The sequence below is a fragment of the Sipha flava genome, unplaced genomic scaffold (genome assembly GCF_003268045.1).
Source record: "Sipha flava isolate LNK unplaced genomic scaffold, YSA_version1 101_pilon_pilon, whole genome shotgun sequence".
Taxonomy (NCBI): domain Eukaryota; kingdom Metazoa; phylum Arthropoda; class Insecta; order Hemiptera; family Aphididae; genus Sipha; species Sipha flava.
The window spans coordinates 1,053,057-1,072,314 of NW_020271715.1; the positions used below are offsets into that span (position 1 = coordinate 1,053,057).

At 30.1% G+C, this 19,258-nt stretch overlaps 1 protein-coding gene across 2 annotated transcripts in view; it reads right to left on the reverse strand.

Annotated features, from left to right (window-relative positions):
* Nucleotides 1–19,258, reverse strand: part of LOC112681196 (laccase-1-like) — a 39,076-nt gene that overhangs the window by 1,866 nt on the left and 17,952 nt on the right. For both annotated transcript variants that reach the window (XM_025551458.1, XM_025551466.1), the window contains exons 2-4: nt 9,294–9,534; nt 4,145–4,497; nt 4–480 (exon numbers count right to left, since the gene is read on the reverse strand). In XM_025551458.1, the coding sequence (XP_025407243.1) occupies nt 4–480; nt 4,145–4,441 (774 nt within the window). In that variant the 5' untranslated portion in view covers nt 4,442–4,497; nt 9,294–9,534. The remainder of the gene's footprint in view (nt 1–3; nt 481–4,144; nt 4,498–9,293; nt 9,535–19,258) is intronic.

The window sequence follows — 19,258 nt, forward strand, 5'->3', positions numbered from 1 at the left end:
CACTCTGGTCACGTCGAACCGGGCCAAGGGCGTGCGGTAATCGCCCTGGAACTTTTTGAACCGGCCCCGGCCGTTGATCAACAATGTCTCAGGCTTGTTGTCGCCGGAACCGTGGTAGTGGGCCAGGAACTTGCGGATACCCAGCTCGTGCAGCCAGTCGGTGACGGTGAGCACGTGCTCGTCCACGTCGTACATGTCCCTGTGCACGTCGCGCTCCTTCGGCGCCCGCACGATGAACGAGCCGAATGCGCCGTCGCCCCGCTGGCAGCCGGAGTGCGAGTGCCAGAAGTGTGTGCCCTCATTGTCCGCCTTGTACGCGTAACGGAACGAGCTGTGCGGCGGCACCGGACACTGCGTCACGTACGGCACACCGTCCATGTACGGCGAGTTGCGCTGGTGATGCCCGTGCCAGTGGATGGACGTCGACTCCTCCATCATCGCGTTCTCCACGTCCACCACGATCGTATCGCCCAAACATACCTGTGGGCGCGCAAGCCGACGGGATTAGTGTTCGTTCGTCGGTTAGGGGAACTATTTATTTGAAATCTCCCCTATCCCCCTTCCACCTTTCGTGTGACCCGTTACACCGAATCATTAACGTTAAGTAATCGTAGTGGGTGCGACGCGCGCGGGCAGTGGATGTTTGGTTTATTTTTTTGGTGGTTGGGTAGACCGAAACTTGGCTTCGAGATATCTATATCGTGATTCTGCTACGTATAAAAATATTGAAAATAAACTATAGAATAATTCAGCCATTAGCTTATGTAAAGGTAACTGACAAAATGCTAATGAGTATTTTATCTTCCATAACATTTCAGACAATTTAAAACGTTTGCCTGTAATTGCGGCATATTAAAAAATGCTTTATTATATTAATTTATATTTGTTTACTAAAGTTTATTACTGAGTCCCAATGTGAATACCTAAATGTCAATACTTTGTACAGCATAAATAGTACGTATTTATAATAAAAATTTGTGTTTTATGTATTTAAATATAATTCTATTTAATAATTAGCCGAGAACTTATATTTTATTTAAATTAATGTTCAAATACTTTAATATTAAGTTGAAGAAAAAAAATTGAAAATCTTATTTAATATGAAATTAATTTTATAGTTATAATTATCAACAAAGTTATAATATTCTATTTAAGGTTAGGACAGATCCTCCGTGGGTCCGTTGTTGAAAGTGACTTGGTAGGTGGGTGGTATTTTTCCATTGAATGTACTACCCCTATTTACTTTTGTGTGTGCGCCACTATATAGGTCAGTGACAGGGCCGTCCTGAAGATGAAAATCAAGGGGGTTGAATAATATGAAAAATGCCGACTACAATTTTTTTACTCAATGTATGTAGTATAATTAATTATATGTAGTCGTATTTTTACTTTTTAACATGTATATATGTGTCAGTGTCGCACGTTATTAAAATTGACAATTTTATTACATATATATATATAATATTTCATATTGCAAATAATAATAATATAAGTAGTTATATAAATTTTTTTCGTGTATACACTGTATTACAAAATATGTAATATTTGTTTTCCGTAAGTAAAATTAGGTCCTTCTAGGGCCTAAAATCTAGGATATAATGAAACAAGTCCGACTGCCGTCTGGTGTTTTTGTTGAAGGGTGAGATACCCCCCAAGACCCCCTCCGGGACGGCCCTGGTCAGGGAAGCAATACAACCCGGTTCGGCTGGGACAGTATTAATTTTTAACATGGCATACCGATATGTCCCAATAAAGTGTTTCGGGACGGCTAAACGTTCCAGAATGAAACTAAAAATTGTTAACATTTTATCTTTTATTAAAAAGTTTGGGCTTTATTGATAGAAGCATGTTTTGACAATATGACAACATTATAAGATAATACTTGCCATAAAAACGTTGCTTTAAAAAGTGCACAGTTGAACCCAGTATACATAACAACTTAGACTTTTCGGTCGATGGAAAACTAATTGTACATCTTATTATTGTTTATACTTTCAATTTTAAATTAATTTTAATTTTATAAATTTCTAATTTATTGCCAGTTGAGTAGATATATGATAAAATGTTTAACAATATAAGAGGTGGGCAATGCGTTTATTTTATATAAAAAAAAATTTATCCCGGTTTTCGCAAAATAAAATATGATATTCCTACTATAGGTACCTATATAGTGACATGTAGTACTCATAACGTAGTACAGCAGATATAGGCGTTCGTCTATAAACAACGCGTGCAGAAAAATACTATAACAAGTATATTTAATCATATAGTCGGTATGCTTTATGTCGCAATCGTAGAATAAATCAATCGTGTACTGAAATAATGAATGTTTTGTAATCTGCTAAATCTTTAATTACAATTTGTCAGTTGTTCAGTAAAGCCGTTAGTAACAGTAATTCAATTGACCAGTAGATTCCGATATTTTGGCATTCAAAAAGTATTGTGCAAATGGTCTAACAATTTTCCTAGGTTTCACTTAAATACGTAGATGTTATCGTAATCTCGGTTGCCCGTGTTTCGTAATTTTTAAAGAAATCGTATTTCGTGTACTGCAAATAATGATGGATAATAACACCGTCGGAACCAACGGCGTGCGTTAAAATCTAATATATGTGTGTTAACTGAAATATGCACCTATCGACGATTTATCGGTTTTTAAGATCCCGGCCATTTGGAAATAAAGATACATCGGTAGAGCGCTGTGCAATTATTGTTAGCCATGGGCAAAATACCCGAGTTTGTCCTAGGTCCAATAACCATAATCTCTCAGCGTAACACGAGCCGTTCGTCGGTAAACCGAAAACAACTTTTCGAATCGAATATACTTCGACGTTCGCGTGTTTCAGAATAGCGATAAAAGACGATCTAACGTACCATTGCAGTCAATTACACGCACGAAAATCTATTTTCGACCGTCTATTCGTATAGTAAATAGGTGACGCGTGCGTTCTTCGAACAGGTGACCAAGGACATTCATCTCTTGTTTTCTCCCTCTATATTATAATATTGTTCTCCCCAATCACGCGAATAGAAAAAAAAATTCCATTACTATTAAAAGTCAATATGACGGGCAACTGTGTCCGTACAGCACTACACACCGTCTATATATTATAGGTTCGTATTATAATAAAGGTATACAGGGTGACTCACCGTGATATCCCGATGGAATTATCTCGGTAGATATTATGTATGTAGTAAGCCCAATATTTAAGCGGCTACATTCAACATTTAAAGTCAATTTTATTACTGATTGAGTAAAATAACTTTTAAATTTTGAGTTTCTATAAAATTACAGCATATAAAAGTTTTGGTACAATAGTTGATTTTCGATGTATCGTAATCGAAGATTGAATTATTGATCTTACAATTAAATCGATTGTAAATACATAGGAGATACTAATCCGAATTAATACAATCTAATTGATAAATTAGATAGGTAACCGATTTAACGGTTTAAAATAAACCGTCATTTACATGTACTTTATAGTCAATTAGCGTGTCCTACAGAGGTATTGAATGATGCATGGAATTCTATTTTAATCATATATTAACGTAATTGACGCGTAATTAAGAGTATCTCATTTCCCATCGTACACCTAATCATCTAATTTATTACAACGGTCATAACCACCGAAAATTTACTTTGATTATGTATAATTCGTTTTTTCGATCGCTATTCGTTGAAATGTTCATATTGACTACCTAGTATATATCTTGTAATTTTATAGAGATTAAAAAATTCAATGGTTATTTTTGGTCAATTTCTACTGAACTGTAACAGAAAAAATTAACACGTACGGATGGATTTCCATCACGGTGGGTCATCCTGTATATTATTGTATTGTTCAACGTTTTCGCCGCGCCCGTGAACATCTACACGCTGTTCTGTCCTCGCGCATAGATTAAATATACATAATATGTTTTTGAACGTATATTTAATCCATGCCTCATACGTGTATGGTACTTTTTAATACGGTCGCGAGTGGGACTTGGAACACACGTCCAAGTAACTTTTCTGCGTGACAGAACGGGAAAGTTAACCAAGTTAACTCACCGGGAAAGTTCGGAGTCTCGTACGCGCATCACACCGCCCGTAAGTACACCGCGATCAATCTATACGGCTATACTGTTGTACAATTATTACCTGTATGGAAGGTCCCGGCAAACTTCTATTTATTACGATAATGGGCCTTTCAACGCCGTCGGCCGGCACGCAGTCGGGTCTATAACAATCGGTCAGGTTGTACGGGCAGTCGTAGCACGCTTTGCTCATTGTGTAGTACCATTCCACTTTGAAATGGTACTCGCACGTTTTCGGCGGTTCGTCCGCGCGACATTCTCTCTGGCAAGGATGGATTTGTCCATCTGTCTGTTCCGCCGCTGACGTCAAATGCAGGACACTGCGTAACAATACAATAACGGTTGCGTACTGTGCTTTCATTTTTCGTCCTTTTTCATCTCATACGCCGAAATGAATAATAATCTCTAAACCGGCGCCTGGAACAAACGTCACGTTTTTGTAACGCACATGCTATATATTTTATGGGTACTGATACGCCGTACACCAAGCGTGTTGTTATTTTTGTGTTAGCGAACGTTTCGATCGAAGTAAAACAAAAAACATCAATTTTCAGGTAGATATAAGAAAAGTCTACGCTTGATGTTCGTACGATCATCGTATAGGTATTTATCAAGACCAAAACCACAATTGTCATCGGTATAAACAACTATTTGAAAATAAAAGGTGAACAATTAAACTTTAGTCTTTGGAGAAAATTACGCAAATATGTGGTACGATATGGATTATAAAATATAATGAAATATTAATCAATAAATCAGGACCAGTAAAATTAGAATTTTGTTAAATATTTACTTTTTATTTAATTATATATTATACAGTTATAGTAATCTAATTATTAACATAAGCTTATGAATATAAAGCATAAAATTAAAATCTTAAATTTGAAAACCATACTGAAACCGATTAAAATAGTAGACATTTTGCAAACAACAATTTTACCAATTGTCATATTCCACATATTTTTCGGCTTAAAAATCCGGGCCTTTACGATATGATAAACGTATTAGCATATGGAAATAAAACGAAAACTTTTAAAATTTGCATTTAAGAAAAATGTCGATTAAATTCATTATATTTCAGTGAGGTTTTTATAATTATGTACAATACCTACCCGTATAAATAAATGTTTCGAAATTTACAAAAATCTACGAAATAAGGTGAATAATAAATTAGTACGAAACGTATAATATCAGTTTTTAAATATTAATTTGTGAAAAATTATATTCACGCAAAATAGTATGCTCATTATGACGTACCTAATACATAACTATCAGTGGTGGTTTTGATAAAATATCAAGGGAAGGGGGCTATTTTCAATTTACTGTAATTTTGTAAAAAAAACCCAAAGTTTGAACATATATCTTGAAAAAAATAAGACGAACAAAACATAACGCTGATATAAAAAAAATCCAAGGAAAAGCGGAAAACTCAGGAAGAAAAGAGGAATTTGTAGTGTGCAGAATTGTAATTATTCTTAAGCTTGGTTCACACGATGATATATGATGCCGTGACATTCAAAATTTGATGCCACAGTGTCGAGTATCGTGTGCTGTCCACATGTAGTTAAATATTTATGTAAATGTAAATACTAAAATTATGGTTGTGATAAGTATTTGTTATCTTTATATTCCACTTCACACGCTTTGATTTTTATTCAGAGTTTGTTTTTGTTTAGTTAAGTACCCGACATTTTTCAAAAGATTCTAAGCAAAGTAATTATCAAATGTTTATATTTTTTTTCTATTATTTTTTTTAGTCTATTAGTTTTTTGTGCTCCAAAATCTGCAAGTAGACCGAATAAAAAATAAAAACCATTTCTACTGAGTAATAAATATTAAGTAAGGCTGTCTCCTTAAAAAAAAAAATATATAATATTGATTAAATTATTGAAGCTCTAAAACTTTTAATGAATATATTACTTTATTAATATTTTTGGTACATTTTGAAACAAATTTAATCATGATATAGTCAAGTATAAAATTGTTTACACTTTTTAAGTATAAAAAATTCGCTATTTAGTCAAACTTGAATTAAACATTGAATAAATACTAATTTATAACTATTTATACTATTATTCATAGATCTTAAAAATCATTGGCACCAAGTTAAGTTTTTATACTTTATAAACTAGAATGTATTCATTATGATGATATTATTGCAAATTATATTTTATAAAATAGTCATGCGTGTATACCTAACATTATAAAAAATTAAAACCATTAATAAAAAGTGATTTTAAACCTGGCATACTTAAATTTTCATGATAACATATTACGTTATTATACATGTTAGGTACATTGCAAATTACATTGAATACACTGATCAGAGGATGAAAAATAGCGCAGATATAGGTAATAATTATACTAGCCAATCCCAGAATACATTTAAATTTCGCATTAAAAATATTTCAAAATTAATAAAACGCGTCATGGTACATTATTTTAAATGCTATGCAACGTGCTATCAAAACTTTAACGAGTAATGAAATATTTTGATGAAACAAAATTAAATGAAATAATTTTCGTGGTGTATGATCGTTATAACTTTAATGTTGCAATGATAATGTGTGTACTTATCGAAATTGTATCAATAGTAATTTTATTCATAAGTTGGATAGGTAGTTGATATGTATGCTCTACACATAGACACATATTCTTCTATACAAATAAAAGAAATCGAAAGAATAAGTCCCCTTCCCTGCAATATTTTAAGTGGCTTCTACTAAGGTAATAATTCTAGAAAATGTAATCAAACAAAATACTTTTATAGTACAAAAAAAAAAATTTTAAATATGCCCATAATAAGATTTTATGATTATTATGAATTTTAATAATAATAAATATTGTTTAGTACATATTTTCCTTGATATTTGAAATCATTATGTAAAGATATTTATAATACTATTTGTATTACAAACGAATTCATTAGGTTATAGATGATAGTAGCCATTATAATTTAAATAGTATAAAAAACATTTAACAATACATATTATTCTCTGTAATCATAGAAAATACTAAAAATAAAGTTTAAGAAATTAAAAATCTAAACCGTCAACATTACTTACAAAATTAAACTTATGTTCCAATCTTTCCGAAAAACTTAAATTGAATTTTTTTATAAATTTTTTGAAATATTTATATTTTAAACTTATTAAATTTATTGATACATGAGTTATAAGAAAACAACATAATTTGACTATCCATATGAACAGTGGATTTATCACAATAAATCCTCATGGGACACCCTGAACACTAGTATATAATCGAGTAATGATGCTTAAATTTGAAGCATAAAATTAAATATTCTTAACATTAATTAATACTAAAATATATATCATTTAAAATGCCAAAAATGAACTTAAAACTATTCAAACTCGAACAACTATTTTATAAATATTTTATAGTATGTATTGGAAGATAATAAAACACCTGACTAATTATTAATATCATAGAAATTTTAATAGTTATTTATAATGGCAGAAATTTAATATGTTAATGGCACCATCTCTACTAGCTTCCATTAATTTAATTAAAAGGAGCATACTGATATTTTTACTCTCACAATACCTACAAAATATTATTTAATTAAATATAACTAATAAACAGGGCTGGGATTTGTATTCAATAAAAATTATAAAATATGCATTTTATTTACCAAAATATGCAAAAATATGCATTTAAATTTTTATAAAATAAACAAAAAATAAAATAAATTATTTATTGAAATACATCAGTGGTTGGCAGTTCGTCTTATATTATATATAATATAATTGAGATATAAAATAAAAAAAATTGTAAATAAACTTCATGTTTGATAAAAAAATCAAGTTTTATATTTTAATCAGCAGGGCTGTAATTAAATATGAAATATTAATATTAAATTATAAATATTAATTACGAAATATACTATAAAACATTAATTTTTCACATTCTTGTTGTCAAAATATGCAATAATATTAATTTTATTTAAAATATGCAAAAACATGCAAAATAAAAATACCATCATTTAACTCATCAAGAGGTGATTCGTGGGCATTACTGATAAAATCAATAATCAAAAGTCGCAAAAAAAAACATGCTGTTGTATACAAATCCTAGCCCTGTTAATAAATAATAAAAACAAGTACTCAGACGAAAAACATGTGTTTTATTCTATTTGAATAAAAATTATATTAATATTTAATATTACTCGCGCGTATTATGTTTACCTACAATTTTGATTAAAAAATTTTGTCGTTTTGAAAACTAAAAAAAATAAATATACATTTTTATTTATATCGGTCTCGGACCTCGAATCTAAAATTCTATACTTATAGGTTAATAATTATTATTAGCGTCCTATATGTGAGATTATAAAATATCCATAACGGTTGATTATGAAAAATCATTCAAAGTCGTTTCACGTTTTTCGAACGAATTGGCTGTCTTTGAGTGTAGGACATAGTAAATGCAAAGCATAGTATATTTTAAATGCTTATACTACCTACTACTTACTAATTAATATTATATCATTCCAGTATCTTAAATATTATGCATTTTCGTATGGACACTTAAGGACGATTTTGTCCTTAGATAAAACTGTACGAGACTAGTATAAAAAAGTATTTTTTGTTTGTATTAATAATTTATTAACGATTAGCCTTGATTTACCCGAGTATAAAGTTTCCCTATTCGCTTTTCGACGTTACAATGTAAATGAGCAACAATAAATGAACGTCTTATTTAACTAAAACAATATAGAGCTTGAAGGTCTTTAAAATTAATCAGTGATCCTGTACACTTATAAGGTCTCGAAGTATGTTTAGAATAATATTATCGTAATGTACGTGGTTTAAGTACGTATATACTGTTGAGGTTCACGTACATCGAACGGTGACGAAAATATGTATATTAATACGATCGAGGGAATCGACTTTGGATGTATAGTCTAGTCAGGGGTTGCGAATTTTTTTTTGGGTCAAGTGTCAAATTTTTCCAATTAAAGTTTAGAAAATCGTTCACGTGCCCAAAGTAAATTATATTTTTTAAGGATGAAAATATAATTGCGGATTTATTACAGTATTTTTATTAAACACGAAAATTTGTTTTTTACTTAATTATTTTATGCGGTTTCTAAGTGGATAAAGTTTTGATGTTGGGAATGTACTCTGTCATTTTTTGGTGAAACACAAATAGCAATTGTTTCATCGTGAGATAAAACGTTGTCACCTTACCTGTTCTGGTGGTGGTGGTCGGTGGTGCGCTGTACAACAATTATTGTTTTCATACGACGTGAAGACGAGAACTTTTCAACGCGCGCCACGCGAAGCACACGGTGTTTACGGCGAGCAGCGTTCGGCAGCTACCTGACGGACGATATGGCCGGTCAACGATTAACGAACATCAGTTTTGAAAAATCTGCGACGGTCGTTATGATACTGCTCTATAGGGATGCCCTTGATGCAAGACGTGTACCTAGTAAACATATATATACATACATGAATACATATACGCGCACGCACACACGCACGCACACGTGCATTTACAACAGCTTATTAAAAATTCTCCATTTTAAGTTAATCGAGGAAGGGGAAATCGTTATATGTGTCCAGGTGGGTAAATACGATCTCATGACGTATCGGAATCTACATTAAACATCGCGTTGTTGCTCGAATCTGTCGGGATAAATAACTATACCGTTTATGATAATGATAATAATAATAATAAGATACCTGTCGAAAAGTGGATATAAATTAAATAAATGTGTTTATTGTAGTGCGTGCGGACGCGTTGACGATACAATTTGTTATTAATCGATTTCGAAACATTTTGTGTAATAACTAATTTTAAACGTCGTCTGGAAAACGCGGGCTTAGTGCCCTGAGAAACGAATACACGAGCGTTGTTGTTGTTTTCGGCTCGTAAAAGAGAAAATACAACATTTTATACTATTTTGTTTACAAAACCATGCGTCTAGTGCGTATTCGTATTGAACCTAAATCGTAAATACTATTGTGCACACTATTGCTTCAATGCCTATCATATATTACGTTAAATCATAATTGCCTACTGTGAGATTTGAAACACTGAGCTTTCTGTGATTCTATAATTCAGATTTTTATATATTTATTTTTTCACTTTATTTATCTTAGTTTGGGTTATCTCAATTGCTATTATTCTTAGTATTTAAATAGTTTAAATAAAATAAAAACCTTAGCGAAATTGGTACACATTCTCAGCAAAAAGCTGTTTATGTAAATACCATCATCGATTTCATAATACCATATCTATATGTTTTAAATTCAATGATATCGATAATATGTGCTCTGATATTAATATAAATTATGCAACCAACCAACTTTAAGGTTTACATAATAAGGAATGAATTTTTGTCCAATGTATGATATGTTAATTAATACTAATAATGCGATATAATTTCTGTAATACTAAATATTAAATATTTATTCTCAAATGAAAGAAACCTTGTGTAGCTTTTTTAAGAAATTTATTTCATTATTAAATTATTATCAAATAATAACAGGTTTATTTACCTTTATTTGATTTCAATAAATTTAATAAAAATTGAATCTATGGAATTCACATCAATGTAAAAGATTATAGATCGATAGCTGATTATTAGTCAAATTTAATTTGATATTTTTGGACCAACGCTGTTGGATAATTTTTTTTTAACTTATGATCTATTTTTTAAATTTTTTTCTTGTATATTTATGTAAGATCATTATAAGTAATATCTTACAATTATAATTGTTCATTTTTTATAATTTTGTTTTAAAATTTTATATTTATTTATCATTATAGGTACCTACTTATAACAAATTACTACTACCTATTACAGTAATATTTTTATTTCAAACAAAATATGGTTAACAGTTATAAATAAATGTAGGTATAAATAATTTATTATTAAGGTAGGTACTTACATAGTTGTATAAAATTATTGTGAATCTCTTTCCTTTCACTTGTTTTTTATTTTGTCATAAAATAAGTTTCATTTAATTGAAAAATATTTTATCTAGAGTGAAACATAAACATGCCAGTGCGTATATTATAATTTAAAATGTTATACCACGTACTTATATAATATTCTTATAGTATATTAGATATACTCAATCAGTGGCATGGTGAAGTGGTGTGTATTGTTTTGGAATAATTGTTCCTTAAAAATTTGGTAGTGGGTTGGTACATCCATACTAGTTTTAATCATAATATATTTAATACTGTAACTTTTAAGATTACAAACTTCTTTTTTTATATTTAACTTTATTGTTGGTTTTGCAGTTGAATACGCGTTCTCGCGCTCTCCATTCTTCAAGATTACATTATAAAAATGTAATAAATTAACTTATTAAGTATAAACAAATTACGAATATATTTATTGATATAAATAAACTTTTTAAATATTACATTTTATATTTTGGTGGGTTTTATAAAGCCTCCATAAGGGGTACCTTGAATTAATACTTAAAATTAATTCAATACCACTATATTCAGTAACAGTTTTTGATAGATTTCAATCCAATGTAGTTGATGGTTATCGAATTAAAATTTTTTTTACTATTAGTATCCTAATTTTGAGAATGTGTCATTAGACGAAAAAAATCATGCAGTTATTTACAATCTAACTGAAATTATCGAGACCATGACATTTTTTGGTATTTTTTTTATTTATTTTTTTTTTTTTACGACCATTAATTATAATCTATTGCCATTTTTCCAAATGAATTTTTAAAACATTCGAGGACGTCAACAACCATATGATCGTATGAACTCTTCTATAAGACTAATACAATTTCTCATAAAATACGATGATTAAATAATATTTAATAATAAACACACACGCACACACACACACTACGAGTGTATATACATATATAACTCTGAATAATTATTACCTACAAAACCTGATGTCAACGTGTCGCGGAACAACGGCAATGAGCGAGTCTGTCCCGAGTTTCAAGGGTAATTGTTACATTCCCTGCAGTTAGTCACGTGCTTCTCTCTGTATAAATATATATGTTGCCATTATAATAATCATTTAGCCGATGATATTCATTACAATGCTCAAATACTACTCGAAGTACGCTGAATAATTAAATCCCCAAACAGTTGTTAGTTGATTAATAATTATAGACTTTCGTTAAGGCTTCAATTAAAAAAAAATGTGTAACACACATTCTACGTATGTTCGTTTATTGAGTTCCTGGGGTCGTCTAATGCACGCGAAGATTAATGATATTGTTCCGTATTTGAATGGCATACAGGAAGTATAAGTGCTTACTGGGAATTTCTACAGCTTAGAGTGTGTTTAGTCATCATCGGGTTAGTCATATTATTCAAATCCACCGCAGGCACTATTGGAACGTATCTTATTTTATTTCAATTCTATTTTTATATTGCTCGCAATAATTAATTGTTTGTCCAGTACAAGTACACGTAGTAGTATTAGCATTGTTTCAATAAGTGCAGAGCGAGTGAATCGAGATTCGGTATCGTTTTCTGTAGATACGTAGATTATGGTTATGAAAATGATGTGAAATTCTTTGTCGCATAATACAACCGATAATGTAGTTACCATTCGTAAAAGGTAGTAAATGTTTACGCAATATCAATTATAACTTAAAAAAATCGCGGAAAACTATTAACACTGTTACATCAAACTGTGCAAACGCATAAATAATTAATTATTACTAAATCTTTCTGTATTTATTTTTAATTCAATAAAAACGATCACGATTAAACAATAAGGTAATATATATATATATCAGTGATGTAACTTGAGGTGGGGCAAGCACCCACGTACATGATATATGAATTAAACTCATTTACAATATGTTTTTATCGAATAAATAACGAATTATCTGATTATATGTAAAGACAATTTATAATAGTATTTACAAATGTAATATATGAAATTGTATAACATATGGATTAAAATTTAAAAAAGAAAATGATTAAAAACAAAAAATGTACTATAACTACGGCTAGGCGTTAGGGAGTTAAAAGTTAAAATTAAGTTAAAACGTCAAGTCAATTTTAATTAAGTTAATTAACTCATTACTTTTTTTACAAATTAACTTTTAACTTAATAAGTTACCTACTTTTTTTTAAAATTAACGTGTTAACTTTAAGTTGATTTTATTTAAAAGTATCTAAACTAAGTTAATTTTAGTACAAAAAATAATGCATATTATTAAATGAGGTTTTTATTATATTAATATGAATTTAATTTAATTTAATTTTTTCGCTGTGGACGAAAATAATATGAAAAATAACTTTAATAGTCATTATATGGGCTATATTTTATCATTATATTTTTATAACATTGTTATTGTATAAACGCTATAAACCCATGGAAATCCTAAGAATATTCTGTGAAAATAGTTAATACCATGAGAGCGAGTGTCGATGGGAGATTAATCATAAAACACTTGTGGTATAATTTCCAATTTAATTTCATTATTAAAATTGTAAATTGATTTGCGTATAAGTTTAGGACTAAGATTTATTTTAGAAAAGTAGGTTTTTAGTAGCTAGTTAATACTTTTATGTATCATTTTAAATTTCCCCAGTAATTTTCTTGAGCGTAAAAAAACTAAAATTATGTGTGCAATTTTTTATTTTTGCAAATTAGGAAATTTAACTTTAAAATAAGTTAATTTACTTTTTTTTTCAAAGTTAACTTTTAACTTAACGAGTTAACGAAAAAAATATAAGTAATTTTTAATTTAACTTAACTTAATTATTTTAAAATAACTTGTCGAGTTAAAAAAAATCGTTAATTTGCCCAGCCTTGACTATAACCATATCATTTTTTTTTTACCGTACCCTTAATTTGAGAGATATTGATTATACTATTTTATATAAATGTAATATAAATGTAATATAATAGTATATATTAATATACATAAAATTATTTATAAAAAATATTGTGGGGTATTGGAATTCATCAATATCGGAATTTTAAGTTTGAAAGGTTTCACAAATACACTTCCAACTTTGATAATGATAAAAGTAATACATACAATAATATATTCCGATAAATGGCATGCGTATTCTACTTTTAACAGACGTGGGTTTATCCATAAAAAGGTTAATCATTTGGAAAATTTCATAAACCCAATAACTGGTGTTGAGACACTACCTTTAGAAACTCCTTGGTGGTACGTCAAAAATAAATAACATTAAAAAAAGCGGACCGGCTTACATATTACTATACCAACTTCAAGAAGAGTGGTGGCGTTCATTTTAAAAACCAACCGAACACCTGTTTGAATCACTCCTTCGAACGGTCAGAAATTCGTGTACATAATTACACAGTACTATATGAAAATAGTGACAAAGTAGAAATACTGCATTATACGAATATGACAATTTACATTTCTAAATAGTATATACGTATTGATATCATACTAAACCAACATAAAATTATTGTAGATAAAATATTTGCGGTATATGGCTTACTAAACTATCAAACGTGCGGTAGATAGCATATTGGATGAGTCCGAGAATTTAGAAATTTAATTCTTCCCATAAAAAATCAGGTACAGCGTTTACCAAATGACTCTATTTTAATAATAAAATAGCTAAGAACCGATACATAGCAATGATATAACAATTCGATAAAAATAAGAACACATATTTTCAAAATTATTTTTTCGAAATGATAAATTTTCTTATTTTATCTAATTTTAATTATGTGCTGTTAAGAAATATTTTATCTAGGTATCAAAATATTTAAATCAACAATATCGATAAGTGATGACAACATAATTTAAACCAATAATTACATTACATAATATAATATGATCATTTATTCCATAATTATATACAAACATTACCTATATAGATGTAGGTAAAGGTAATATTTTTAAATAATAAAAGTTTGCTCCGATAGCAAGTGCATAAAGTCGTAGTTTAAAACTAATATAATCGTTGGCATTCTACCGAGAAGTTAGATTTTAATCAGATATTTTTAATTTCTCAACATTCATAATACAATCTCTGATCAATAATAATTTTAAATACACTTATAATTTATTCCAATATCAATTTTCTTTCAGGGACACTTACTATTCTCATATTTACATTATTAATAATATTAATAATTAATGATAAAATTTTTTTTCAGAAATCGTATTGTACTAAATACCATTAAATAATTAAAAAATAAACGAACCACTTAAAACAATTAAATCGCAATATGTATTCGAGATATTCACTAATATTAACAAATAGAAATTAAAACCAAAATAATATGCGTATATACCATGTAAGTCGTAACTGCGTGCGCTTAAATTAAAATAAAATTACAATAAATTGTCGTTATATCGTTGAATACCGTATTTAGTTATAATATTTTCAAAGAACCAATATTCAATTTTACTAGATAATCAAAGACGCAGTATACGCTTATATATATTTACATGTACAGTATTGCATGTGTATATGGATGTATGTAATTTATAGTTTAGTCGGTGTAACACTACGAATTGTTCTCGTAATTCATTTATAATATTAGTTATGAAGGCTTGTTGAGCACAAATTTTTTTTAATGAATGTAATATAACTATTATATGATTACATACAATCAAGACCTGATTAAGCACCTATTGGGCCCCGTGGCTGAAATTTTATATGGGCCCTTTTGACAAAACATGTTTTACAAAACTGCTCGCTATGCTCGCAGAACGATACATTTTTTTAACTATTTCACAAATTGTCAATTGATTTATAAAATTATAAAATCAATAGGTATATACAATTTATGTCTATAAAACTACTAATTTTAGTATGATAAAAAATGTTTATCGGCTTAAAATTTTTCGGGCCCCGGGGCTACCACCTCAGATAGACCCCCCCTTAATCCGGCCTTGCATACAATGACTAAATATGACTAACTTCACTTGAGCTATTTAGCAGCCAATGCTAAGTATTTATATTTCTTACAAGTAATTTGATAAGCATACACATATAATGCGTTATAGTATGCATGAAATATATCTGTATTAAATAATTTGATTTCCGAATTATTAATCTTGGTACGAAACCAATACGTGTACGAACGATTTTAATGTGCAAAAGCGATTGTACATTATATATTATCAAATGGCTGGCAATAAATACTAAATCGAGCCTATGCAGGTGTTCTACACATTTTGTGTGATTTACCGAAAACAAATCTATAAGATTTGTTTGTTGCATATAATATAGCAAACACATTTATTTTAATGTATTCCAATAAGAAAATAATCGTAAGGCATCATCGTTTCATTAGGTGTTACGCATTTCGTCGTGGTCTTTTGTAAAAAACAGGTTAAATACGGAAAGATCATTACAATAAAATGTTGTTTAAAAACGTCAACAGTATTATATTTACACATAACACACGTATCGAGCCAAACGGCTTGAGTGCAAATAATGAATTGCGGAAAAATTGTTTTATTACTACTAAAACCCGACGTCCAATTATCTGTGCGGTGTACAAGTAACATGAGCATCTGTACATCCATGGTAGTCGACGAAATACATAATCAGTGCAATTATATTAAATATACATACGCGCGTGTGTTACGCCTGTGTGCGTTCGTGTTGAGCAGTTGGTTTTTTTTTTTTTTTACAGAAATGATATCTTCATAAGTTTAATACGATTTTCGAATAACGTTCAAGGATTAAAATACAACAATATCAACGGTAGTTTACCCGTTTAAATTTGTATTTTTACAGGTCACGAGAATTTGGCATCGATGTCATGTAAATCGACCATTGTAATGTTCACGTACGGGTACGCAATATCGGTTGGGCCGAAAACGGCCTACAAAGCCGACGACGTTGGTTTGGGATTTTCCGTTCTAGAAAGTCGAAAACGAGTTTTTTCTTAACGCCTGCACCCGTCACGTGCACCGCGAATCTACATTATTTATATATACTTGTTTTTCATCGGCGCCGGGGGGATGGAAACATCAAACACGCTGTATACGATTCGCAATAACGATTGCAACCCACTTGTAGGTGTGTATACGTATATATATATATACACGAATATATTTAAAACACACCTATTACAGGGTACACAGGTGTACTTACACGGATGTGATACGATGTCGAGACGGTGCATAGGAAATACCTACGATTTAAATAAATTATCGTTTTCGCGCGTACGTATTCTACCGTTCGGCACGACTTGAAGGTCAATGCGCTCGATCAACGTGTTCCAATTGTTGTTCCATTCGTGTGTGCGTACACGGCGTGCGTGTGGGTCCGATAGTGCGAATGTATGATTAAGACGTGTTTTACCATCGCGATCGATAATGCGTGGTTCGTCTTCGTATAAATGTGAAAAAACTATCTCGACATTGTTTTCACAGTGAACTCTCCCGTCGATTTAGCAATAATAACATAATACGTGCAATATGCGCTACGTTGAAACCTGAGCCTTTGAAAAAAATAATAATAAATACCAAACAAATTGATACTCGATTTTGTTTTACCCATTTCGACACCATCTATCCCCCTCCCCCTCAGTAGGAGAAATAAAAACATTTTATAACTCTGCAATCACGTATGTACCCACCTCTCGTTAAAGTACTCATCCCGCGGCATAAAATTATATACCTATACGCCAGGGATGCCGAACCTTTTTAGGTTCAAGTGCCAAATTTTTCCTTTTCAGGTTTTTAAAATCGTTTACGTGCCCAAAGGAAATTATATTTTCTAAGACTATAAACAAAATTACAGATTTATTACATTATTTTTATTAAACTTTAGTCATTCTTAGTGAAACACAAGCAGCAATTGGTTCGTTGGTTAAAACCTTTCTTTTCTTCAAATCAATTACATTTTTTATGGAGAATAAGCTTTCACTAACATAGGTTGACGAAAAATATGAAAGCTTAAGGAATATTGTCATTTTTAAGATATATATAATTTGTTTATTTTAATTCCTTACAACCAATATTTTATTAATAGTAAACATTTTTTTTTTTTTTTTGTACAATTTTTCAATTTTGTACAATTTCAATTTTTTGTGCGTGCTATTTTTGGTACGCGTGCTATAGGTTCGCCACCCCTAATATACACTATTCCGATTAAATCATTATTTTTACGTATTTTAATATACATATTTTATTTTCAATAATGTGTGAACGAAATCGTACGCCTTGCAAAAAAAAAAAATTTATAATATGGATGTAAAACTATACAGATTTAACTTTGAAACGAATATCAGAAAGCCGAGAATATACTGGTAAGACTTGCAGTTTAATTTCATAATTTTAATTAACCAATCATCCTATTCAGAAAACAATTCGGATAGTTGGTGTAATAATAATTTAAGCCCTAATAGACGAACGGGTGTAGACGGTTTGTTTTTTAGTCAAAAATGCTTTTTCGTTTTGAAAAAAATGATTTTTACATTTAACTGTTATAAATGTTAATAACTTCATTATAAGACATTAAGTATCATAAGTACTAAACAAAATCGTTAGTTAGAAACTAAAAATTCAAGTTAGAGAGTTTAAAGTTTATTCCAAACAATACACGCGTATATTTATTTATAAATAATTATTCAACATCGATGTATTGATGTATGTAATTAATTTCGGTAATTTATAATAAAAAATATTTCATATTTATATAATGATCGTATTAAACGTATCCAAAGAGGTATGAAACATTCTTGTTTAAGCAGAAAAATAATAATTTTATTTGTACTCATCGGTTCGTCGATCTTTATTTGATCTCCACACGTGCCGCGTCATCAGGGCCGGATTATGGTAATAATACAAAAGGGCTATTGTTTTTAATGAGGCCCTTTTACAAAAAAACCGTTCCATTTTTTTCTTCAGATTTAGTTATTTGTAATAAATATCAATTAAAATAAGTTTAATTTATTTGTATAGTTGAAAACTATAATAACATTTTATTTATTTTAACATATTTATTTGATATCGTTTTATATGAAAAAAAATTAGCAGCTTATTGTGGTCCCTTTCAACTTGTGGCCAGGGGTTAAAGCCTCCCCAATCTCCCTTTAATCCAGCCCTGCGCGTGATACTTTCGGAGCACGTTTAAGCCTTGATTTCCTATAACCGCGCATCCGTGATTGCGTGGTGCGCGATGCGTAATGGAAGTGTTTTGCTACGATGCGTGTTTACGACTGCGTGGTTTGGAATAAACA